We start from the raw sequence: 26,608 nt of genomic DNA on the forward strand, positions 1-26,608 counted from the left end.
TGGGAAGAGGTTATTTCCCAAGGGAAGCAGTGTAGCCTCACAGACAGAGGCCAAGTCGACTTAGCGAGTGGCCCTCAACTTCAAGGTTCACATGAAATTATTTGCAAATTCATGTGAACTTTGATTTCCTCATCTATAAAATGGGCATATTCCCAGCCTGCAAAGCCATGGTGAAGGTTAAAGAATATTTAGTAATATATGCAAAACACCCAGCAGAGGACCCAGGACACACATCCTATAAGTGGCAGCTATGATTACTTTTACTTTATGTCACTTAGAACGCTCCTGCAGTGTGATTCAGCATGTACCCCAATAAGCTGTACTTGAGCAGATGGAATTTTAACACCCTATCCTCCAACTTCACATTGATATTTTTCTTTAGGGTGCCCCACTCTAACCCCATGATCAGTATTTCCGGGTCTGCTCTATAAGAGGCTCATCTCTCCCAGCTGTCCTGTAGGACTCTTTCTTCAAACACCATCATCTCCAGGGAGAGTTCCCTGACTTCCACAGCCCTCTGCACTTACCTCCAACATAACCCACAATTCAGTGAATGACAGCAGTCCCTCAGTATCCATGGGGGATTGGTTCCAGGACCTCCCCGAAGATACCAAACTCCACGGATGCTCAAGTCCCTCGTATAAAATAGTATAGCATTTGCATGTAACCTACACACATCCTCCCATGTACTTTTAACTCTTCTCTAGATTACTTACAATACCGAATAAGGTATAAATGCCAGGAAATAGTTGTAAATACAATGTAAATGCCATGTAACATAGTTTGCTTTTTGGAACTTTCTGGAATTTTCTTCCCCAAGTATTTTTGCATCTGTGGATGTGGAACCCCCACAGATACGGAGGGCCAACTGAAAACTGTTTACCCATCTCCCATGCTGGGCTCCAAGACACAGGTTTCTTTCACCCTGGGTCCCAGCGTCTAGCACAGAGGAAGTGCTCTGAGAAGGGGAGCAGGGAATAAATGATTTGCAGAAAGCAAACCATGCCTCCCGTGCTGCTGCTTCCCCAGCATCTTTGCAGGGAAGCAAACCAATGAAAGGCTAAAGACTGGCAATGCCGACAGATCTGCAAACATCGCCTGGTGCTCAAAGGAAAATCTGGCCACAGGAGGCAGATATTTATCCCCTACATGTTTCGTTTTTCTTTCTCCCCATCCCTCACCGTCTCTAAACCATCTGCCTCTTCCCCCAACTTTACAACATGAGGTGACAACAGGAAGTCTCCCTTAAGCATTTTCTAATTTCTCTGTTATTTGGTTTTCTACTTTGGTACATGTGAGCCTTGGCTGTATTTCACACAGAAGCTGACATATTTTATTATGACACGCCCCATAAAACAGAGCACATATAAATCACCTGGCATGGTTTTGCTTCACCTGGTTGTTATTGCTAAAATCTCTATTTCTAAGAGCACAAAAGAGAACAGTTCTTGAATCCACAGACGAACAAGGACAGGGTGAGCAGCAGTCAAATCTACCAGGCTGGGAGAAAGAGACCAGAGACACGGGCTCCTGGGTGGCTGGCTGGCTGCAGAGACATGAACGACACAGACGGAGAAGCCACACAAACACTCCAGAGAGACCCGGAAAGCTGGGGAAACACTCTACAACTACAGCCCATCTATCAGACCCCTCTGGCTTTCTCAGCCCTAAGAGATTCTGAAATAAACACAAAGGCCCAAGGTGGCATAATACCGAAGCCAGCGGTACCTACTCTTTGGCCTCAATCACTGCATGGGTATGTTTTATCTTGGGGCCCCTGACAGTCCCTCTCCTGGGCAGAAGAGCCAGCCAGTCCCCGGTGTCCTCAACAACCCCACAGCAAGACCCAGGCAGGCTCTAAAATGTCTTGCCCTCAAAGGCCTGGAGATTGAAGGCAGTATCCAGAAACTTCTTCAGAGACACCAGGTGAGTGTTCCTGTTTCCTGTGGCTGGTGCAGCTGCTGGGTCTCGGCCAACATACCTGTGGGAGGAGAGTCAAGCTAAGCAGAGGGCTGAGCCTGGCCCTGCTGCTACCCCAGGACTGCACCGGGTCTAATCCAGCTGCAGAAATGAAGAGCCTGAGGTTCCAAGGGGCCAAGTCACTGGCCTAAGATCAAAGGTAGGAGGTTTGAGACACGCAGGAGGTTCTCTAGTTCAGTTCTGTCTGCAGAACAAACACAAAGGTTTCCCCTCCATAAGGCCGTATTAAAGAGGATCCCTGATGGGGAAGCTGATCTGTCACTGACAGTCACAGAGCCAGCAGGGACTATGGGGCCCAACTCCTCAGTTTCCAATGCAGCCCAGAGAAGGGCAGTGGCCAGTGCTGGGTCACACAGCAAATGGGATGGGCAGAGCCAGGATGGGGCCTCAAGCCCCCAGAGCCTCAGGCCTGGCAGACGTGAGGGGTAAATGGCGGGCAACCCCTTGCACCCAGCCTTGTACCATATGGGCCGTGCTCGGCCCAGGATGGTCATGAAGCGCGGGCTGATGTAGTCGTAGTAGCCCATGTTCTTGTGCTCCTCCTGGCACCACACCAGCTCTGCGCCTGGGTACTTCTCTGCCTCTCGCTTGATCAGGTCGAAGGGGAATGGAGAGATCTGGGACAGACAGGGAGAAAGAAGGGAATAGCTAGGGGAAGGGGGGCATGCGCACGGCCAGGCCCCCAGGAGAGCAGCCACCGCTTCCCTCACTGGCCCCAGCCCTGGCACGCTGCCCAGAGACAGGGGGCTGGCGATATGACCTTGCTCGTCACTCTGAGCAGCTGAGGGGCTCGGGCGCACCTGCTCCAGGCGTGTGATGGCCACGTGCTCGTCCAGGCCCTGGCTGCTCCGCTCCTTCACCAGGTCATAGTACACCTTTCCCGTGCAGAAGATGAGCCGCCGCACCTGCCCGGGGGCCTGCGCCGCAGTCCCATCCTCAGGAATCACCCGCTGGAAGCTGGTCCCTGGGGACCAACAGGGCATGGCAGGGGCGTCTGCTCCCAGAGGGGCCAGAGCAGCTTGGGAATCAGGTCCACATCCCTGGCACCTCCAGGCTCTCCCTGGCCACTAAGACAAGCCCCAGATTTAGACCTGTGGCTGCAATAGGAACCTCTTTATTTATTTATTTATTTATTTATTTATTTATTTATTTTTATTAGTTTCTGCTTTATAACAAAGTGAATCAGTCATACATATACATCTGTTCCCACATCCCTTCCCTCATGCATCTCCCTCCCTCCCACCCTCCCCATCCCACCCCTCCAGGTGGTCACAAAGCACCGAGCTGATCTCCCTGTGCTCTGCGGCTGCTTCCCACTATCTATCTACCTTACGTTTGGTAGTGTATATATGTCCATGCCTCTCTTTCCCTTTGTCACAGCTTCCCCTTCCCCTTCCCCATATCCTCAAGTCCATTCTCAAGTAGGTCTGTGTCTTTATTCCCGTTTTACCCCTAGGTTCTTCATACAGAGTGAAGTAAGTCAGAAAGAGAAAGACAAATACCGTATGCTAACACATATATATGGAATTTAAAAAAAAAAAAATGTCATGAAGAACCTAGGGGTGAATAGGAACCTCTTGAGCCAAACAATGGAGCAGGGGACAAAGGACACTCTGAGACGTCATAAGGACAGGGGTGGAGACAGCGGCTGGAGCCAAGGGCAGAGCCTTGGGAGCATCAACAATAAGGTGATGGGGCGGGGGGACGTTGGGGATGATGGGGAGAGCCCCTGAAGGGGACAGAGGTGATGTCACATCCCCATCTGACAGCGTCACTGTCCCAAACCTGCTCCCCATCCAGCCATGCCTACCTCCCAGGCACACTCAATCCACCCAGTCACCAAGCTGGAAGGCGAACCTTGCACAGTCCTCCCTCTCTCAGCCCCAGAGCCCAGCCTCCATCCCCAAGTCCCATCCATTTTTCCTTCCTGAGCTCATGCCATGTGCCAGGCGCCAGACTAAAAATACTACAAAAACCTCTGAGGAAGGTACTGTAGGGTCCCTGCAACCCAGATGAGGACACTGAGGCAGAGAGGGTCACTGGCTGCCAGGGCCCACCAGTACTAGGCACTCAGCCCAGGCGGTCCAGCCCAATGCCAGAGCTCTGCACTGCTGGCTCAGCCACCCGCCACATCTGAGGGGATGCCCACATACACACGTGAAGAACAAGCACCTGTCCACGCCACTGAGGTCCTCCTGGCCAGCCCCTGCCCCTCTGCCTACAACCCAGGACCGTTTTCCCAGACAGCTCTGCTCTGGCAAGCCTCAAGGCCCCACACCTGTTACTCCCTGATCCTCCACTGGGTCATGTCTCAATTCCAAAACCTGGTCCTTCGGGTGCTTTATCTGACCTCCGACTCCCAGCTAAATGAGGCTGAGAGCTCTTGGAGGGGGCGCTGGCTCCCCAGGGCCAGAAATGTCTGTCTGCCTCATGAGAGAAAACAATGGATGAGTGAACTGATACTCAGTGTCCCACGAACTAGCAGACCTCTACCAGGCCTCCTGCCTCTAAGCTCTTCCGGCGCAGCCAGGCCGGCCCGGCTGGGAGGCTGCAGGGCCCCAGTGCACTCCTCTGGCCCTGGTGCTCCGTGTAAGTGACCCAAGTGGGTTCAGCCACCTGGCTGCTGCACCAATCTCCCAACCCAGCAGCTGGCGGGGATCATGCCAGAAGCTGCTGCAGGGCCAACAGAGCCACAGACAGAGGCAAAAACGGAAGAGTCCCGGGAGCAGAGGCCACACATGGGCCACCAGGCCCCCCATCAGCCGCCTCCCCCACACGCCCAGGCACATACCAGAAACCATTTGCTCAAAGCTGGACTTGGCTTCTGGGTGCCTCAGCAGAGATTTGGGTGTGAAGATGATCAGCTGGAAGGGAAACACGTGCCTGGCTGCCAGCCGCCCCTGCTTGGCCAGGGTGCCCTGCACTTGGCCCCTGTACGGTCACGGTGACGACCAGGGCGGGTGGCTCACCGGCTTGCGGAAGGGCAGCAGGATCTGGCGGCGCAACACGTGGAAGTAGCTGGCCGGCGTGGAGCAGTTGACCACTATCCAGTTGCAGTCGTAGAGCTGTCTCACCTCGAAGTCCTGGGTGAACGCCTGGAGGGGCAGGGTGCGGCTGGGAGGTGGCCTGCCTGTGGCATCCACACCCTGGCCTTGCTGGGCACAGCAGCGTGCAGTCCTGTCCTGGGGGAGGGTGGGCAACACTCACGGGGTAGGCGTCCGAGTCATCATTGCTCATCTGCAGGAACCTCTCGGGCCTGGCTGAGGAGTGCTCCGGGCCCTGGAAGTAAATGCCAGATGGCCCAGGCTGGCCAGAGTTTGGGGGGGGGACTGGGGATCTGTCACACAGGACGGGGACCCTGGGCTTGGGGGAGAGTCTAAAGGGCTTCTTGGAGGAGATGCCCTCACTCTGGAGTCTCAACCAGGAAAGCACCAGGAATGTGGGACAAGAGTAGGGAGATACCCTCAGACGAGGGTCCGGCCACAGCCACCATGTGTGAACATGTGGGGCAGAAGGAAAAAGCAAAAAGGCCAAGATGCTCTTTCTCTAGAACGTTCTGACCTACGGCAGTGACTGTTTACTATGTGCCCGTGGTGTGCCAGACATAGCTCTACGGACCCCACACAGATTATTCTCTCGTCTTGTGAAAGCAGCCCTGTGATGGAGATGAAGAAGGCGAGGGACAAAGAGATTAAGAAACAACCTCAAGGTCACTCAGCCAGAAAGGGACAGATTCAAACCCAGGTCTGACTCCTACTCCTGCCCTTGCCCACGTGGCTGCTCTGCTCCGTAAGAGCAGCAAGAACCCCCACACTGTCCTCCAAGCTGGCTCTCTGTGGGACAGGGGTGACCTGCTCCTCCCTTAGTGGGGATGCCCCAAGGACCCATGGCCACAGGCACCAGCCAGGCCGGCCCAACCCTCCGCAATCAGCCTGACTCAAGCTCCACCCAGTGAGATGCCAGCCACCTTTACAGCTGGGAGACTGTGGGCAGTCACAGGCCTTCTCTCCTCGCACGTGAAACGGGAAGAGAACTGACTGCCTGGTCCAGCTGTGAGGATGCCACAGGATTATACGTGGCGTGTAAAGTGCACGGCACAGGGAGACCTGACTCTGAGCAGTACTGATCAATCCCTGACCACATGACCAGTCCAAGCTGAGTGGGTCCTCGGGGCCATCCACTGCAGCCAGCACAGCCCTGCCCACGCTCCACCTGGTCAGGCTACACACCCACCAGGCTGGCATCTCCTGAGGCTGTGCTCCTCCCCTCCCCGAGGGCCTGCACATCCTCCTTCTCCCCAACATGTTGTTCCCCCGACAACATAGGTTCAAATTTCAGCTACTAGCTGTGTGACCTTAGGCAAGCTACTCCACCTCTCTGTGCCCCAGTTTCCTCAGCTGGAAAGTGGGAACAGGTCCCACCTCCTTAAGTTGTTGTAAGGACTGGAGGAGTTAACATGCAGAGAAGGTTTTAAACAGAGCCCGGCACAAAGCGGGCACTCAGGCATGTCCGTTCCCTCTACTGCTAGAACAGTAGCATCACCAACTTCAGCAGTGGTGACACAGAGCCACGCAGGCCCCACCCTGCAGACCCATGTGGTTCCGGGGGACTGGGAGGCACATACCCCACCTCAACTCTGCAAGTGGCCAAGGGTCTAGCCGCCCTCTCCCAGGCCAGCCAGGGCCCGCCCCCACGGCCCTCACCATGCCCTCCATGCCGTGGGGCAGCAGCAGCACGATGCCATTGTGCCGAACCCACTTGGCCTGGCCTGTGCTGATGAACTGGTCGATGATGCACTGGGCCGTGTTGTGGAAGTCACCAAACTGCGCCTCCCAGAGGACCAGGGCGTTGGGGCTGGCCATGGCGTAGCCCAGCTCAAAGCCTAAACGGGAGATGCCAAGGCACAGCCTGTCACACACGGTCCCCAAGGGGTGGTGGCTCCGGCCAGTCCCAGCCCTTCCTCCCACGCGCTGCCTGCCCCGCCCGTCCCTCCCAGCAGAACAGAAGCGCCTGGGGACTCCTTGGCGCCCAAAGGCCAGGATCTCCCTTCCTGGCCGCCGACAACACAGAGATGCCACTCTCAGCCCTGACCTCATGTACATCCAGCTTCAGCCTTATGTAGGCCAGGAGTCAACTCCAAAGACACCCTGGGGAGGCAGCAGGGCCCATCTGCTAAGGGGCCCCCCAAATATGGCGGGGCTGCTGAGGGGAACAGGGGAACGGGCAGGAACAGCCCCAGAGGCAGCTCCCCAGAAGCGGTGGCCAGTCTCGGTGGGTTCCCGCTTCTGGGAGGAAGCAGGAGGGAGGAAGCAGGCCAGCTAAAGGTCAAGCCAAGGGAGAGTGCAGGGGGGAAGTCTGGGGAGCCCAGAGTCTAGGGAGGGGGCCTTGACACGGGGCTGCTGGGTGTGGTGGCACAGAGGGCAAGACAGAGGTCAGGAATGTGGAGATGGCCAGGCCAGGCTCAGGGCCGGTCAGTGGCAGCAGCAGTCAGTGGACTTGATGGGCTTTTCTGTCTGGGCCCACTGTTGCCCAGGGACAGGCTCTGGTATCCAGAGCTCCCACCCAGGCCAGAGTGCACCGTTGCCAATCTGGGCTCTCTGAGGGGCCAGATGGGACAGGACCTCATCTCTGATGTGGCCTCAGGTGGGGGCAGCCCAACCACTGTCCCTCAGGGCTGTCCAAGGACTCAGGTCCACCCAGGGGCCTCTGAGCCTCTTCGGCCCCTCCCAGCCCCAGACCATGGTCAAAACAACAAAAACAGACACCCTGAGGTGCAAGACCCTCTCTGGTTCCCAAGCATCTCAGGGCCCGCCCAACCTGCAGGCAGAGTTCTGACCCACCCAGAACTCCGTACTCCGATAGGGAGCTGTTGCACACAGTGTAGGGGGCCTGGTGAGGCCAGAGATGGTTCATGGGGACACACGTCCTCCGGTCAACTTCCTGGTCATGGAGAACGTGGTGCCGGTGACTGCAGAGACACAGACCAGGAAGGGAGGGGAGGCGAGTGGACTGAGCAGGACGCCAGGCAAAGTCCCACAGGATGGCGACACCAAGAAGGCCGTGGAAAGCCAGAGCAATCTGGTCACTCCTCCGGGCAGCCTCCCCTCCCACTGGTGCCCTCACACATGCCCCGGAGGTCTTGGAGCACAGGCATGAGAGGCTCAGCTTCTCACCTAAGGAGGGATCCGATGAGACCTGCCTTGCCGACCTCCCAGATGCTGGGTGGAGCCTGAGACCCTAGGAGGCCACACCCCAGGGGCACCATCTCCCTGCCCATCCTGCCAGCCCCTTTACCACCTCACCTGCCCTGTCCAGGTTACAGGAGGCAGGAATTCCTGTGCATAAGGGGGGCCCCCCTGGCCAAACCCCAAGCCTTGTGAGGACTGACATGCAACTCAGGGTGCAGTGGAGTGGCCCTCTGTACCCTGGTTGGAGCAGGGCCAGCAGTGATGAGGGAGTGGGACGTGGGAAAGATGGCCTGTCGAATACTGGAAGCCACACCTCCAGGACTCAATAACATGGCAGAGACGGAGTTCAGATCCCAAACATCTGGGGTCCCAAACAGAGGAAATGTAATGAGGACAACCAGCAAGTGTAAAGTCCCTCATCTGGACTCAAAACCCAACTGCGAACAAGCAAGATGGTGGCAGGGAGCTGGCTTGACAGTAGTTCACAGAAGAGAAACAAAGGATCTTGAGGACCATAGATAACCACAAGGGTTGACATCAACCAACAGCTTGGGCCAAGCAGTCAGCTCTGCACGCTGGCCCCGTGGGGACAGAGAGGCGGCCTCGCAGCCCTCAGACAGGTTGGCCCAAGGGTGGGGGCTAGCGTGCTGATGGAGTTACCTGAGAGCACCTCCTTGGCTTGCCAGACAAGGTCTAGGAAGAGAAGGAAGGGCCACTCCACTCCAGAGGCCCTGGGCCGACTGTGAGAGATCCCCAGCACAGCTGAGCTCTCAGCTCCCCCCAGGCACAAGGCTAATGCCCATAGGGCCTAGGGCCCAGAGCCCCCCACCCTCACCTGAATGTGCCCCTCTCCACGTCCTGCCCACTGAGCCGCACATGGATGCCTTCCTTGAGCAGGGAGCCAAAGGCCATGTACTCTGCCAGTGCCCAGTCCACTGTCTTCTTGCTGGTCATGTCCGCACGGCCCCGCAGGATACGAGAGAGGCCTGTGGGAGGGGAGGGCCAGCCTGAGGGCCACAGGGGCTTGGCCACCCCATCTGGGACAGCCGTAGTCCCTGGGACCTGGGCTGGTTGTGTACATACTCAGTGTACACCCCTCCCACCGAGCAGGGCCCCGGCAGGACGCAGGAGGCCCCTCCCCCAGCATCACCACTCCAGCCAACACACCGGGCCAGCCTGAGCCCACATCCCCACCAGCCTCCCTCCCTGCAGGAAGGAGCATCCACCACATGCATACGCTGCATTCGTTGATTCAGGGACGTTTCTCATAAGCCCACAGGAGAGGTACCAACTTCCCCCACCCCTAGATGAGAAGACAGGCTCAGGAGAAGGAAGTCATTTACTCACGATCACATAGCTATGAAGGTGCTTGGATCTGAGCCCAGGCACCCGGCGCAGGCTGGGCTCCCATCAGCCCTACACTCACACAGACCCTGTGTGACTGCACAGAGCCAGTGCCCCAAGACACCTGGGCCTCCACGTGCATGTGGAGGAATCCTCTTGGAACGCCCACAGGCTGCTCAGAGGGTGCATGGGGCCTCACTACCATCGCGGGGTCCCTCCAGGCTGCCTGAGCAGAGGCCGTGATGGCCACCATCATGGCCAAGAGGCGCAGCCAGTGACCACCTACTAGCCCAGGGTCGCCCTCTGTCATCCACCCAGCCCAGCACTCTTGCCGCCGAACATTCTAGGCCCAACCGCCCCCTCCATGGGAAGCCCTTCTTTCCCTGCTCTCCTTCTGCCTGATGCAGGGATGCCCCCGGCAAAGGCATTGGGAAAATACAAGGTGTCCCACAGAAGCCTGGTCACCAGCACCCAGCTGGGAGCGTGGCATCCACATCTGCTCACCCTGAGAGGAGCTGTTAACACAGGCACCTCATGGGGCACAAAGGAGGCACTGAGAGCTCCGCTGATCTACCCAAGACCAAGTCAAGATGAGGGCCAGGCCTCCCTGACTCCTGATGCCATCTCCCTTGGGGCACGATGTCTGGGACAGTGGCCCATGCTGGAGCCTGCACAGCAACCTCACCCGTGTGGATCTTAAAGTCCTCCAGGGGCACAGAGCTGGCCACTTCACCAATGTGGGTCAGCATGTCCTCTGGAATACCCGTGGCTGGGCATGTCATGCTCTTGGGCTCCCCGTCCACAGTGAAGAAGCCTGAGAGGGCAGAGGCTCTGTGACTTGTGTGTGGCAATGGGGCCTCAGCTCCCCTGGCCAGGCTGTCTCCCCAGGACTCAGGGGGCCATCTCTCCCTTAACCCCAATGGCACTCAAGCCCTGAGCCCATCCTGGGGACCTGGGACAGCTGACAGCACCCACCTAACATCCTCCCCTCCGGCGCCTGCGAGGCCCCTCCCTGGACCCAGGGTCACAGCCATCTAGCTCCACCCCAGAGAGGCCCGCTGAGCACCCCTCCCCCAAGGCCCACTCCACTTTACGGTACACCCTCCCCGACACAGCCCTTTCCAGGAAGCAGCTCATCACATGTGTCCTAAGGGCGACACTATCTCCCTCTACTCCCGCCTACCCCACCTGCAGGAATCAGCCCCACACAGCCTCAGGGGTCTCAGGGACGAAGCCCACAGCCTCTGGGCTGGGCAGCAACTGCCTTCATTCAGGATCACTCCAGTGCCAGAGCCCAGGGCCCAGGCAAATCACTCTCAGCCACACGCTGCTCACTCACCAGGCCAGGGGGAGTCCAGCCAGTGCTTTATATGCAGGATCTTTTTATCCTTGGACCTGCCAAACGCCTCCTCACAGATCCGGTCATATTTGGCGATTTCTTCCTGAAATCAGGGTGAAGGCCTGGATTGAGGCAGCGATGCCCTGGGCAGCCAGAGGCTGAGTCAACCCAGACTCATAAACCCTGGTCCCTCTCACCACGTTCTAGAGGAACTGTCTGCCCACAGGGACCTTAAGGCCAGAGATAAAAGTTCCAGAGTGCAGGGGGAATCCTGGAAAGAGTTCAGGTGATTCCACTCAGCAAGGGACTTGGGGGAACGCAGGAGAGACTCACAGTCCTTGCCCTGAGAGCTCCCTGAAGGCGGGAGGGCAAGCACATCCACAGACAACTAAGGGGACAAACCCGGCTCAGGGCTACCTCCTACAGGAAGCCTTCTTGGACTCTGGCCTGAGGATGGGCTTTCATGCATCGCAGCGTTCACTGCATCCCACCAGGCTGTAAATGTCTTTGGTCCTCTGTCCCCCTTGATAACTGGGGGCTACTGGGGACAAGGACCATATTGGCTACTTCTATAAATCGCCAGTGCCCAGCACTGGGCTGGTGACATCAGCAACCACCTCAGGGTCTCGGCTCCAGCAAGGCTGATCCCAGGTGCTGACGGGGCCCACCTCGAATTCCTGCAGGGTCACTGTGCCCTCGGCGATGAGCTTGTCTGCATACTTCTTCAGCACAGGCACCTGCCTGTGGATCTGCTTGTACATGAGCGGCTGCGTGAACATGGGCTCGTCCATCTCGTTGTGGCCACGCCGGCGGTAACAGACCTGCAGGGACAGAGGGTGGGTCCCCGCGCCCAGGCGGTGTGGCTGGTGCAGTCACTGCACAACTGGGGCACACCTGGCAGGCCACATCCCATGAGGCCTCACCAGCCCCCACTACGACCCATCACCAAATGCCCCACCCCCAGGCCTCCGCAGAGATGGTGCTCAGCGGTTCTAAACCTGCCGCTCAGCCCCGACTAGCAAAGATGTTGCAGATCTGGTGCACTTGCCATGGCAGGGACAGTCCGAGCACCTCCACCTCAGTTCCCCAGACCCACCAGGTCCACCACGACGTCTTTATTGAAGGTGTTCCTCCACTCGGCCGCCACACTGCACACATACATCACGGCCTCTGGGTCGTCTGCATTCACATGGAAGATGGGCGCGTTGACCACACGGGCCACGTCGGTGGGGTATGGTGAGGAGCGGGCCATCCGGGGGTCCGTGGTGAAGCCAATCTGCAGAAGCAGGAGGCACCGAGAGCTAGACAGCAGCAGCCACCTGGGAGACCAGAGGGCCACGGGGCCAGGGGAGGGGCGCCTTTGCCTCGAGGTCCATCGGGTGTGCTCAGGAGGTGCAGGGGACATGATGGGGTAACAGTGGATGACCTCGAAATCAGACATAGCCGCAGGGCCCACGGGGACGGCAGTAACACCAGGGGAATTGTGCCTGCTCTTTCTCTTGCGATCATTTTTATACAGTGGGAGTGGGGAGCGCAAGCTGGGGTAAGACCCAGTCTCACCAGTTACTAACTGTACAACCTTGGGCCAGGTACTGAATTCCCAAAGCCTGTTTCCTCATCGATTAAAAGGGCTCATTAAATTCCTACCTCACAGGGTTATACTGTGAAGGTTAAATGACTTAATATGCGAATAAGGTAGTTAACCCAGGGCTTTACAGGCTCAGAAGAAGAGCTGTTATTAACCACAGCTACCTTTTTTAAAAGCAAAGGCTGGGGCTTCCCTGGTGGCGCAGTGGTTGAGAGTCCGCCTGCCAATGCAGGGGGCACGGGTTCGTGCCCCGGTCCGGGAAGATCCCACATGCCACGGAGCGGCTGGGCCCGTGAGCCATGGCCGCTGAGCCTGCGCATCTGGAGCCTGTGCTCCGCAACGGGAGAGACCACAACAGTGAGAGGCCCTCGTACCGCGAAAAAAAAAAAAAAAGCAAAGGCTGTGAGAGTTGTGTTCTAAGACTGCCTGGGTCACATGGAGCTCAAGGCAGCATCTAGTTACATGTTCAGCCTCGGTGCTAGGTGCTGGTTATACCCATCTTCCTCTGTCCTTACTGCTTTCTCACATATATAATATGGGGGGAGGGGGCTGCAGAGGGAAGGACAGAGAGAAGCAGAGACAGAGACAGACAGATGTATACACCTCCCAGTTCCACAGACCAGGAAACCGAGGCTGAGAGATCAGGCATCTTGCCTGAAGTCACACTCTGGTAAATAGCAGAGCAGGGGGGTTAAACCCAGAAACGCCTCACTCCTCCCCTCAAAGTGCTGCCGGGATTCAGGGATGGATGACACTGACAGGGCCCAGCACACAGCCCAGGCCCTCACCTGGTTGTTGACGATGACATGCACGGTACCGTTGGTGGTGTAAGAGGGCAGGTCACTCAGGTGGAAGGTCTCATAGACCACACCCTGGCCAGCGAAGGCGGCATCCCCGTGGACCAGGATGGACATGACCTGCAGGGAAGGATATAAGCCAGGAGGGCCCCCATGCCCCAGCCCGTGCAGCCCAGCCCTGCTCCTGGACTTCAGAGATTCAGAGCCTACCCCTCGGGGCTCACCCCTCAGAACCCAGGACCTCAGGGCCCAGGCAAGCTCACCTTCTTGCCCTGAGCATCCCCGCGGTAGAACTGCTCTGCCTTCGTCTTCCCCTGCACCACGGGGTCCACAGCTTCCAGGTGGGAGGGGTTGGCCACGAGCGACAGAGTGATGTTCCTGTTTGTGACTCGGTTGATCCTCTCATGGTACATGCCGAGGTGATATTTGACATCTCCGGAGCCCTGAAGGTTGAGGTGGCCTGTGATGAACCTCCCCCCAGCCCCATCCCAGACGTGCCAGCTTACAGTGGCGCTGGGACATTCCCTGGATTCTGCTCCCTGGGAAGGCTGTTTTGTCCCTGACTCACACCTGCATCTTTCCCCCAAACCTAGCACGACGCCCTTCTTGCCCTCCAGGCTGGCCTAAGAAAGGCAGGCAGGTTCCCTGGGCCTTGGCTCCCTTATCAGAGCCCCACCACATTATCAACAACCATCCTCTCCGCATTAATGATGGCAGAGTGGGGAAGGGGTAAGGCACCTGTAGGAAGGGGCCAGCCAGCAGCAGTGAAGGCACAGAAATGAAGGGTGGCTCTTAATTGGCATGGAGACCACGGGCTAGGCCTCTGGGCACACATTGGAGCAGGACCCGTACCTAACTCCTTACACCAAAGTAACCAAAAATGTACAGATAAAGCCATAGTATCAGGGGAAAATATGACACACTTTATGATCTTGGAGTAGGGAAAGTCTTTCTAAACAATGTACAAACCTCAGAAGCCATAAAGGATAAGACAGCTAAAATCTATTATATTTGCCATGGGGGAAGAAGATCCATGCACAGTATTAGGGGAAAAAAATCAAGCTGGGAAAATATTTATCAGACAAATGCAGGCAAAGGGCTAACTCCTTCAGTACATAAGGCACTTTTACAAATTGGTGAGATAAAGCCCAAAAAACCCATAGAAAAATAAGCAAAAGCCAGGAAAAGGAATTTACAGCAAAAGGCACCCATGACTTAAACGTGTGAAAAGATGCTCAAATTCGAAACAGAGAAATATGTTCAAATGCAGTGACTTTTGGACCTAGCACATTGGCCAAGATGGAAAGGTTGGACAGAGTAAGGGAAGCCAGGGGCCTGGGACCCTTGCACACAGCATGTGGGCTCGCTGCTGTCTGCAAGCTCTTTGGAGGGCAATTCAGTCCTACCTCCTCAGCTCCAGTCACTGCATGTCTCGGACACCATCTAAAACTGCACGCACACATGTGCGCAAAGACACTCATTCCACCACCTAATGCTCATCAACGGGAGACAGCAGAAACCAGAGGGGCACTCGAAGCTCGGGGAGCTGTGTGTGCAGCTCTGAAACAGTGACAGCTCGTTAAGTGAAAATAGCAAGGTGGCCAGCGGCATCACGAGCTGCTCCCCTGGCTTTTTACAAATAAAGCTGTACTGGACCCATACGTGTGTTTGCACTGCGTGGAACATTTCTGGAAGCACACACTTTAACACAAAAACTGACCACAGCAGAGCCTATGGGGAGCAGGAAAGGGGTCTCAGAAGGGAAACACTCTCATTGTGTAATCTTTTCTTCAAACGATGCTCACATTTCTTTTTCTATTAAAAAAAAAGTAAATTTGGGGGCTTCCCTGGTGGCGCAGTGGTTGAGAGTCCGCCTGCCGACGCAGGGGACACGGGTTTGTGTCCCGGTCCGGGAAGATGCCACATGCCGCGGAGCGGCTGGGCCCATGAGCCATGGCTGCTGACCCTGCGTGTCTGGAGCCTGTGCTCCGCAACAGGAGAGGCCACAACAGTGAGAGGTCCACATACCGCAAAAAAAAAAAAAAAAAGTAAATTTGTTTAAAGTGTCCTTTGGCCAGGTTTTACAGTTTACTCACATGTCGTCTCTGATTCCTCACAACCATTCTGGGGGCAGCAACTTTTATCCCCATTTTACAGAAGAGCAAACTGAGGCTCAGAGAGATGAAGGTGCTTGAACAAAATGAACATGATGGCAGGAAGATTCTGGATTGGGAGCCAGCAGATGTGGATTCTAGTCCTGCTCTGGCCTAATGTGCTGGATGATTTTGGAGCAGTCATTTAATGTGGTTCATTTTAACAAACCATGCACCTGTGCTGAGTGCTGGGGCTTCGGGAATGAGGTCCCTGCCATCACCCTGCTACCAGCCTGGAAGGGAAAACAGACACGCACGCACGCGCACGCGTGACGGAGAAGGCCAGAATAGAGACAGATCTGCTGGGAAAGGAGGCACAGAGGAGGGAGAGACAGGATTGCTGCCTGGAGGACCAGGAAAGTCACTAGAAGGGGAGACGGGCAGGGCTGGGAAAGAGGCAGAGAGCAGGAGAGGAAGGCCATCTGGCTGAGGGCCCAGCATGGGCAGAGGCATGGGGTGTGAGGCATACATGACACGTATACGTGCCAGGAAGGGGATGAGGGCAGAAGAATATTCTCTCTGCTCATCGGTGGGCACAGGAAACCGTCCTGACCTCCCTGCTGTGCTGGTCAAACAAGTGAGTGAGGCAGCCCTTCAGGGCAGGTAGACAGGACCCTGGGCACAGAGGTATGGCCACATGAGCTGAATTGAATAACTTCAGGCACTTCCCTGCACACCTCTCTGGGCCTCAGTCCCCCTAGCTGGAAAGAGGGAGGTTAGCCCAGATTACCCGAGGGCTCTCCCAGCTGTTGGAGATCATAGCACTTGGCTCCAAAACACCTTAGGGGCCTCACACAGACACCCCCAGCCTCTCTCCCACTCTTCTGCATGTCCGTTCACCTCAAGGTCTGTCTGAGCCTGCAAGCTCCTGGCCCAGGCCCTCTCCAGTCCACCCCCAAATACCCAGCTCTCCAGAGGCTCTGGGGACTGGGCCTGGCACCCACCTCATCCGCCGCCTCCAGCTTGGGGTCAAACTGGCAGAAGATCTGCTCCAGGTCCTTGCGGATGACGTTGGCCAGCACATTCAGCCTGCCCCTGGAGCCAGAGGGGGCAGGGCTCTTACCATGCTCCCTGCCCACCTGGGACCTATCAGAATTAGCATGGGGGCTGGAAGGCCCCGCCCTCTCATCCCGCCTCAATCTACAAGGCGTGTGAGCGGGTCCAGCTGGCCGGCCCCCCTGGGCAGGCAGGCTTCCCCCCTACAACTCAGACTCAGGAGGCCCTCGCAAGCAGGGAGCCACCCAGTCTCATGGCAGGGTGTCTACTCACCCCTCTCCCCAACCAAAAGCTGAGCCCAACCCAGCACCTTGACCCCAAGCTGCTAACGAATCACAGTTGCTCACACATGGCTCCCCATCCCAGCCCAGTGATATGGAAGTGATAAGGAGAGGGAGGAGGGGACTGGACTGCCCCTAAGATCAGGAGTCACCAGAGGACCTGTCCAGAGGAGCTGAGTGAGGACTGAGGGGCAGGGGGAGGAAAGCAGCCAGGCCCAGGGATTCTCCAGTCCAGACTGAACTTCCCATCGGGGGCAAGCTATTCAGGGGTGGGCACCAGCCTGATGGGGGCACAGGACATGACTCCAAACCCGCTCCCCACAGACTACCAGCAGACGCCGGCCCCAGGCCTGCTCACACCCTGGCCTCCAGCCCCGCACAGCCCAGTGACAGAAGGGCAGCGCTCTTCCAGCAGGCCCCTCTCCTGCTCCGCGGCAGTGCCAGGGCTGTGGGATCACAGGAGCCTTATGAACAACCCTCAGCCCCTCTGGGCAAAGCCTCCGGCCTCAAAGGCCCCTCCCCAAATACAGAGGCCTGGCCGAGGGCAGCCCTTGGCTCTGGAGCCCTCCTCAGGCCAGGAGCCTGCCCAGCACCACCACCCAGTCCCAGAGCCGCCTGACGGCCCAGCACCATCCTCTCCCACAGTTCTACTGAAGCCACGTGTGCCCCTGCCTCCTCAGACCACGGGGCCAGCTCTGCACGACCCTCTGACCAGACACCAGGCATTTCTGGGACCCCCAGAGCGTGGAGCCTGTGTGGCAAAGCTCGGGCTCCCGGGAGGCCAGCCCACAGGGTGGGGACCCTCCTCACACTGCATCCTGATGCCCCTGGTGCTGATGCAGTCTGGGGCTGGCCCACCTGTGAGCAGCTGGAAACAGGCACAGGAAATGCAGGGGCTTTGCCCCCCAGACTGCTCAGCACGTCCTCTTCCAGCCCATTCAGCAGGACCCCTGGCCACCTTGGCTGTATTCCTCATTAGCCCACAGGCTCCAGCTCAGAGGTAACTGCCCAGTGGCCAGACCAGCCTTCCAAGTCTTTATCAAAGTCACAGGGAAATGTGTGGCCAGCTCGCAGCCGGGCAAAGAGACCCTCGGCTCACCTCCAGAGACCTCCCACCAGGGGATGCGAACCTGAGGCCACCTGCTCAGGCTCTGCCCTCACTTCCCTGGGATGTGCCCCTCCGCATCTCCTTGCCCACAGGAACCTCAAGTAGCGTGATATACCCCTCTTCTGTAACCTCAACACTCCTGGGGACAACAGCAACATGGTGAGAGAGAAACAGTTTAAGAGAGCCTGGTTCCATGTGGCTTTGGCCACGTGCTTTCTGTGATGAGCAGCCCAGGGCCCAGGGACTCTGACAACTTTCTAGACCACTTTGCCTCTATCCCCAGGTCCCACCAACACCCCTGCTCTGATTTTCAAAGTCTCCTATCCACCTCAGCTTGCTGGGCCTGGAGGAGAATGCACAAGGCTGAGGCAGGGAGGAGAAGGGCCCACCTGTGTGGCATCCCCAGGATGACATTCTCGATCCCCATCTCACTGGATTTGTCGATGATGGTCTTGAGGGCAGGAATCATGACCTCACAGCCCTCCAGGCCAAACCGCTTCTCCGAGGACCACTTCCGGGCCAGGAAGTCTTCAAACCTGCTTGGGGAGAGATGGGGAAGGATGGAGAGGCTGGGCTCCTGGGGGCTGTTCATGAGGGCTCGGAGCAGGATGCCAGGACACAGGAAGCTGCAAAGCCACCTCTCTCTGCGCAGTCCAGGACCTGGCACGGACACCATGATGCTCCTACCAGCAAGCAGCATAGGTCGGGGGGGGGAGGCTGAGGGTCCTCCCAACTTAAACAGACCTCTGGCTCCATCCATTCCCAGTTACCACCCTCTCTTCCCCTTCCAGGCACACTGCTCCAACTAGCCATTCCCCTGCTCCCAGACCACTGCCCTCCAGCACACACGTGCCCTGGGGCTCTCTCATCATGCCCCAAAGATGCCTCACGGCTCAACTCAAATTCCAGCCCACAAGTCACTGCTCAGGGAGCCACTTTACTCCTAGCAGCTGGGCCAGGGGCTCCTCCAGGCCCCCGCAGCCCTGGGCAGACCCAGCTTCAGAGAAGTTCAGGGGCAGAGCCAGGCAGTGCCTCACCTGCAGGAAGGCGCTGCTACACTGACTCCACACAGGGACATCTTTCTGCCACTTCCACACTCGTTCAGTGTCATGTTCTCCTGGAGCACCATCCAGCCCTGCCTTCCCTTACCAGGCACCCTCCTAGTTTCTTAGCCAGGGCCTGGGACGTTTCATACAGCCCTGGAGCAGGCCCCCCAGCCACTCAGGCTGCCCGGGGTGGTGCTGGGAGCCTGACCTCATAGAGCGCACCAGCCGGGCCAGCAGGGTCCGCTTCTCCTCGCTGGAGAACTGCATCACACCAGGGGTCTCGAACTTCTGCCGGATCCACTGACACTGCTCCACATCATTGATGAACATGAACTCCAGACCGATGTGCTGGCAGTATGTGTTCTGGGGGAAAGGGGAACACTCCACGAGGGGCCAAGAAGACGACCGACCGCCTTGGGATCTGGAACAGAAAAGGCAGCGCCCTCCCTCCCTCTATCGCACGCCACAGAGCTTCATCAGCTGTGCCCGACACACCTGCCTGTGCTCACCTCCAGGCGCCGAATGATCTCCCGCAGAGAAAGGGTGTTTTCAGAGCCTCCAATAAAGGTAGTTGTGGGCAGCTGGAACTCCTTATCCAGGTCAGCCTCCCGCAGGTCGTAGAAGGCTAGGAGGCACACATGGCAGAGCCCGGGCAGCAGAGAGGAGAGGGAGGTCAGGCCCAGGTGGGGCCCAGCTGTATCCCCAGACCTCCCAACAGTGCCCCCAGGACCCTCCCGGCATGTCTAGCCTAAAGCTCAAAGGCCCTCTGTCTGCAGGGCACAGGGCATGAGTCAGAGCCTAGCTTGCCGCCATAAGGGTGGGTCTGGACAGGTGTCTCAAGCTTGCTGAGCGTGGCACACCAGCTAGGGAAGATGGGGAGACCTCCCTTGCAGGGACGCCATGCATAGCTGGGCAAGGGTCAGAAGAAAGCCTCCCAGGCTGCTGAAACTCAAGGCCCAGAGGCACTGTAGGCTCAGAGCCCCTCACTGGGCACAGGCACCAGCTGGCTCTGGCGTCGCCAGGCCAACAGGAAAGGGTACCGACTCACCCAATTTATCAATGGTGGTGATTAAGTCTGAGGGCACAAAGGAGTCCAGGTCTGCATCCAGAATGCCCAGGGGGTCCAGTTGGGCCACATGGTGGCCACGGATCTGGAGAAGGGGAAAAGGTTGGGGCGGAGCTGGAACGCAGCCGGACAGACCCTCACCAAGACTGAGATTCTGGGCCCTGGCCCCCTCAAGTCCCCCTTCAGAATTTCAAGTTTCCACATATCTCCAGCACCCAGCCACTGAATAGTTGCCTAGGAGACCCCACCATAGCCACTAAGGTGGCAGGAGCTCAACTCTGTTTAAAAGTACAACATGCAGCTTTTAAAAACAGGAAAGAATGCATACACAGAAGTAGTTACTACGGTACTATTAGTAATTGCAAAATTCTAAAAACTTCCCAAATGTCCATCAACAGGAGACTGGCAAATGGATATGGGAAATCCACACAGGGGCTACTACAGAGCTGCTAAAAGAAATGAGGAAAATTCCTAACTGCCACTATGAGGTTGTCTCCACAAAATATTATTAAGCAAAAAAGCAAATTACAGGAAAGTGTGTGTGGTAAACTACCCATTATCTGAGAAAGGGAAGAGAAAAGTAAACACATGCATTTGCATATATTTGTATATATTTGCATGTCTACAAAGAAATATATGCATTAGAAGAATATACAGTAAAATAAGAAAACTATAAAATAAGGAAAATTATTACCTACAGGGAAAAGACAAAATAGGGCAGAGCAGCAGGGCTAGAAGCTAAACTTTTAAGAATATATCTTGCACTGACGATTTGACTTTGGAATCTTATAAATATTTTACATCACTATAAAACAAAATTAAGTTTTAAAAATTGAAAGTAAGACAAAACAAATGAATTATTTGTCTTGTCCTACCAGATAGCAAAGGGGTGCTCAAACACTACTGGGGCTGGGAATAAGGACACATTTTGAGCAACAAAAAGGATAATATCTATAGCAGACTGAAACTTATTAAATATGTTTAAATTCATGCATTCATACCATACTATGAAAAAGAAGAAAAACCTTTATTGGCCATCTTTGGAGGATGCTAGCAAATCATGTCATAATTTTGAAAACCCATCAACAAAAGGAAAAATCAAGCACTGATCCTGCCCTCCCTATACAATTTGTACGTCAGGATAAACAGAGCCGACAAAGGGAAGGTTCTCACGATAGAAGTATTTCAGGTAATAAACAAAGAAAGAAAGAATTAGAATATCACCACTTTTACCACTCCCAATGACTTAATGTATCCAGGAAATAATTATCCTTAGCTGCTAACTGATGAAGTGCCCATCATCACCAGGAAGCTGATTTTGCAACAACAGAAAAAATCAAATCTAAGCTGGATCAAGCATCTAGATCTAACTACCAATTTACAGAAATTACATGGGACAAAGGGACAGATGAAGTGACACCATGAGGATGCAATCAGCAAAATCCAGACTCGAGAAAACGCTATAGGACAAACAACCTGGTTTCTTATACACACACACACACACACACACACACAGAGCAAGAAACACAAAAAGAAATCGAGAGGAACCCGCAGAGTAGAGTACAAGAGACTGAAAAGCCATGTCAACATATCACAACCCGTGGCTTTATTTGGATCCTGATTCAAACAAGCAGTAAAAAGAAATCCTAGGACAAACAGGCAAACATGAATACCAACTGGGTATTTGATGACATTAAGGATTATTACTATTTTTAGGTGTGATAATACTATCATGGTATATTTGAATATTTTTAAAGGAGGCTTTACCTCTGGAAGTACATGCTGAAAACGTTCAATGAATGAAATGATATGAAGTCTGGGATTTGCTTCAAAATAATCAGTGGCCTATGGGTGGAGCCGGAGGTGGGTAAGATGAATCAAGACTGGCCCTGTATTGATGGGGGTTCACTACATAATTCTTCTACCTATTATATGCTTGAAAACATGCATTAAAGAGCAGCCTGGGTTTTTTTTCACTACTATGTGCAGATGAGTCAAGCCAGAGCTCAGCCCCCAAGTGACCTGTGAGGGGCTACAGCCCACCCATTAGGTGCTCACTACCAGGCAGATTTTTATCATGCAAGTATGGAGTAACATTCCTGAATCCAGAGACCATCCTGCCAGAAGGACCCTAGTGCTTTGGTCTTGGCCAGTGAAAGAACAAAGAGCTGCTGCAGAGCTGGGACTGTACTTAGAAGATAAGGCCCTCAGGACGTACTCTGAATGTTACCCTGTATTTCATACAGAGTTTTATGTTCCTTGTCCTTTTTCAAAGTCAACAGTCAGATCACTTTCTGCCTCTTTCAGCCAGCCAAGAAAAACATAATTACAATCACTGCTGTTTACTCGCAGGTGGCCCACGATCCATGGCTCCTGAGGCCAGTGAGGGAGCCCAGTCCTGTGCACCTTTCCTCTTCCGCCCCAGCACACCTGGGCGGGCAGCTGCCATCCCACACAGAGTGCGTCATTCAGAGGCAAGGCACCATTTCCATTTGCTAAGGCCTCCCTCTCCCCCGAGTTCCTGCAGCGGCTTGCTGCACCCTCCCACGGAGTCTCTGCCAAGGACCCCAGGAGGCCCCTACCCTTCCTTCTGCATGTCTTCAAGACAAGTTTCTCTTATGAAATACCTCCTGCCACTGATTCCCAGACAGATCCCAAATGATTACATTTTTATGGAGTGAACACACAGAAAAGCCCTCCAATTAGTCCTGTTCGGTCAAGACCAAGGATAGGAAACATCATCAGGACTCTTTGACATAGCAAGGGCCCAGCCTGGGAACCCAGCAGAGGGGAGACTAAGTCTCCAGGACAGAGCAGCTGACGGGGGAGAGCTGCTTAATGAACTATTCATTCATTCCACAAACACTAATTAAGCACCTGCTGGACATCAGCCCCTGTCCTCTTGGAATGCTCAGTCAAGAGGAGGAAACAGACATTAACAAGGGGCAATCTACTCACCTTTCATTCAACACTCACTGAAACTGGTCACTCACTAAGTACTTCTCCAGGTTCTGGGGCAGAGTGGTGTGGGCGACAGATAACACTCCATGAGAGAGACCACAAACAAACCACTTTACACAAAAAATACAGGGTGGGGGGTGGTAAGTGATGTGAATGGTAACGTGACAAAGAGCAGGAGGAGGGACCAGAGCCACCAAGCTCTCTGAAGTGACACTGGAGCTGAGCCAGTCTTCTTGCCGTCAGCACCTGGCCACACCCCAGGAGCCTGTACCCTCCCAGCCGCTCACCTGGTAGGCCCGGATCAGAGACTGCACAGCCAGGTGGTCCTCCACCAGCTTACTGGTCTTGGTCCGGCTCAACACTGCCGGCCTGCTCTCAGGGACAACAGAAAGGGGCCGGGGCTGAGCCGGGCCATAAGAGGCTTCCTCACTGGCTTTCCGGAAGAAGCTGTCCCAGGACTGGGCAGGCGCAGAAGCAAGAAAACAGCCAGGTTAGGGCCTGGGAGTAGTGGGGGGTGGCCCAGGCTGGGGCCCTAGGGGACCTCAGTCTTCCTTCATCACCATAGCTCTCAGGGCCCTCCCAGGACCCTGCCGACAATACCCTTCTCAATCAGCCCAGGGCCCCCACCCAAATTCTGGATCTCTCCAGGACCCAGCTTGGTAGTGGGTGGGGGAGGTTATAAGCTGTGATCAAGGGGCTTTAGGTATGAAATGGGCTTCTATCCATAGGCGAAACATGCCCTCACACACTGTGGGTTGGAGGCAGCTCTGTGGAGGGTAAGGGCAGGCAGGCCCTCAACATTTCCAATGCATGTATCTTTTGAACCAGCAATTCCACTGCCAGCAATTTATTCTACAGATGTACTTGGACAGGTGTGCCTACATGTACAAGGATGTTCCCTGCAGGATAGTTTATAAAAATGACAATGTAAAAACAATCTAAGCAGTGATCAATAGGAAACTGGTTAAATAAATGCTGGTAAATTTAGATTCTGGAAAATTATGTAGTCTCTTTTTAAAAAGACGCATTTATTATTGTGGATGTGGAATATTGCCAAGATATGTTGTAAAGTGAACACAGCAGAAGAGGATGTATGCTTTGCTATTCGTGCAGAAACAAAAAGCAGATGGGCACATGCACCAGCACCTCCACGTTCTAGCAGAACACATACAAAAGTGCTTTCCTCCATGCCCTCTCATACAGTACTGGTGGGAGAATAAGGTGGTACAAGCCGTGTGGAAAGCAATTTGGCAACACCCATCAAAATTATGTACACAGATGCCCTCTAACCCAACAATTCCACTTTGGGGAATTTATGCCACAGTTAGCTGCACACGTGCAGGATGATGAATGTACAAGATGATGTAGTACAGCACTGGTCATGACAGCCAGAGACTGGAAATGAGCCAGATGCCTGTCCCTGGGGATGTAGAACATCCATCCAAACAGTGGAATACTATACAGCTGGGAAAAAGAAAAATGAGGCTCTTGAGGTACTGACATGGAAAATCTTGGAGATGTATGCTGAGTGAAGAAAGCCTGGGGCAAAACAGTGGATGTTACATGTTACTTTTTGTGTAAAGGGGGAGAATCCAGAGTTATGTTTGCAATAAGTTTATCTGAATGGATACAGAAGAAATTAAGAATAGACTGGGGAACAGACAGGTAGGAGCTGAGCAGATACGGGATGGAATGGGAGGAAGGCTTTTCACTGTAGAACTTAATACTTTTTGTTTTTGGATCATGTGAACATATTACTTTCCTCTGAGGCATGTGAGTGAAGGAGAGAGAGCAGCTACGCTTTTCACTTTTGTCCTGGCATCTGATTTTGATTTTTTTTTTTAACCATCAGTGGGTACTTATTTTATCAGCTTACTATATATGTAAACACTTACGCTCCTAACTATATAACAAGAGGCCATCTGGAGATGGCACTGCATGACAAAGGGGGCAGGGACAGGTCTCAGACCAGGTGTGACTGAGCAGGGCATTATCAGGGCTTCTCAAGCCAGACCACCACCCTCTGGCTGGTCCAGCAACAGGACAGCAATGCACTTTCCTCACCCAATATGAGGACCAAGCTCTTTCATAAAGATGATGGAGGACCTGAGAGACAAAGGAACCTGCCTGGGGTCACAGAGCAGGCAAGTTGCTTCTCCCCACTCCCCTCTCCATAGCCCAGCCCCAGGACCTTCTCTTCTGCACAGAGGGCAGGGTTGGGGTGCCAACCTTGTGGACACTCTGGGGGTTTTCCAACCAGGCGAAGTACATCTCCTCCATGTAACTGGAGCCGCCTCCAACTGTGCTGCTTGGGAAGGTGGCTGGTGGCCCAGACGACCTGCTGTACCAGCTGAACCTTTGGACGCCATGTGCGGCCAGGAGCCTCGAGGCCTGTGCCCCAAGCCGGGATGGCAGCAGCCTCAGCTGACTCATTCTGTACACAGGCAACGAGGGAGAGACATAAACCACAGGACTGGGATGGAAGGAAGGAGGCTCTGGCAGCCACTTATCCACTCATATGGCATTTGCTGGGCCTACTGGGCAGGTGGGCCTGGGCTAGGCAGTGATGAGACAGAGGTGAGAGGGACAGTCAGCCAGGCCTCCTGAACACCCCAGAACTCAGGCAGCAGAGTCCTCCAGGGACTGGGTGCTCCATGCCCGGTCAGGAAAAGGCCGGAAGCAAGGCGTCTGGCTGAGCTGCACTATCTCGAGGCCCATGGTACTGCTGGGTCTCTAGTCATTGTGACCAAAAGGGACCAGTGACTTCCCCTGACTGCAGTATAGGCCCAGCATGTCCTCCCAGGCCAGAAGGCCAATCACACGGGCCTCAATGGCCCCACTTCACATAGGGGACGGCTGAGGCTCAGAGAAGGGAAGGGCACTGGGGGACAGTGGAGGGCAGACCAGAGGCAGGTGCCTTGCCCAGCCAAGCTCCCAGCTGCAGCTGCCCTCTTTGGCTCCCATACCCTGCCCAGAGCTTACACTCAGGACAGCTAACAGCTCAGGGGATATACAGGCTGGAAGCCCACTCAGGATGGAGAGGAAAAAGAACCTGGAGCTCATCTCACCCCCACAATCTCACCTGCTCTTTCCCAGGGAAAACGCTCGAACGACGGGCTTTCAGGAGTCCGTGTGTACATATGGGGAGGTGGGGGGGGAGGGGCTTCCTCTTCCCCCCAGAAGACAGAGGTTGTCGGATAAGAGGCTCCTCTTAGAACCTCTGTTCCTCTACATCACCCCCCAACACAACCATAAGCAGAGTCCCCTCCTCTTCCCCAGCAACGCCTGGACACAGACAGCTCCCCCTGAATACTTGCTAACACCCTTCTGCCCAGAGAATCCCAGCCTGTGAATAGAGTGCAGCACCAGGGCCACCCCACCAGGGGCCATGCAGGCAGGAGGGCCTGCTTCCCCCTGCATAACTCAGTCCCAGAAAGTGTGCCTTTCTGCCTGGGCCTGGGCCTGGCCCTGAGTCAATGCTCCTGGGGCCAGATGTGCCCAGCTCACAGGGCACACAACCCACCCCAGCTCAAACAAGTCACCAGAACCAGCTGGCTGGACCTTCTATTCTACAAGGGGTCAGGCCCCAAGGCAAGGCATGGCACAGCCCTCCTAGCCCACGTGCTCCCTCTTTCCCTCCAAACTTACGTGAGGCAAAGGGCAGGGACGCGGTCTTCTTGAGCGAGGGACAGTGGGCTCCTCAGGGCAACCAGCAGCAAGTCTGAACAGAGGAAAATTAAAAAGCAAAAATATACTGCACT

General features: G+C 55.2%; 1 protein-coding gene across 4 annotated transcripts; it reads right to left on the bottom strand.

Moving 5' to 3' along the window:
- Window positions 1–1,857: 1,857 nt before the first annotated feature.
- Window positions 1,858–25,280, bottom strand: OGDHL (oxoglutarate dehydrogenase L; the record flags this gene model as incomplete). Of its 4 annotated transcripts, XM_079704381.1 has the most annotated exons (22): window positions 1,858–1,981; window positions 2,443–2,597; window positions 2,781–2,944; window positions 4,772–4,844; window positions 4,950–5,075; window positions 5,188–5,259; window positions 6,684–6,862; window positions 7,821–7,948; window positions 9,004–9,154; window positions 10,198–10,326; window positions 10,852–10,954; window positions 11,520–11,672; window positions 11,948–12,127; window positions 13,228–13,356; window positions 13,500–13,679; window positions 16,334–16,424; window positions 18,164–18,310; window positions 19,029–19,183; window positions 19,330–19,445; window positions 19,869–19,971; window positions 23,135–23,305; window positions 25,077–25,280. In XM_079704381.1, 22 exons carry the CDS (start codon window positions 25,278–25,280, stop codon window positions 1,858–1,860), a joined length of 3,033 nt encoding a protein of 1,010 aa, XP_079560507.1. The 4 variants fall into 4 exon arrangements, with proteins under 4 accessions (XP_079560507.1, XP_079560508.1, XP_079560509.1 ...); XM_079704382.1 differs by lacking the exon at window positions 23,135–23,305; XM_079704383.1 differs by lacking the exon at window positions 11,948–12,127.
- Window positions 25,281–26,608: the final 1,328 nt, after the last annotated feature.

Source organism: Hyperoodon ampullatus, assembly GCF_949752795.1.
Source record: "Hyperoodon ampullatus genome assembly, chromosome: 1".
Taxonomy (NCBI): domain Eukaryota; kingdom Metazoa; phylum Chordata; class Mammalia; order Artiodactyla; family Ziphiidae; genus Hyperoodon; species Hyperoodon ampullatus.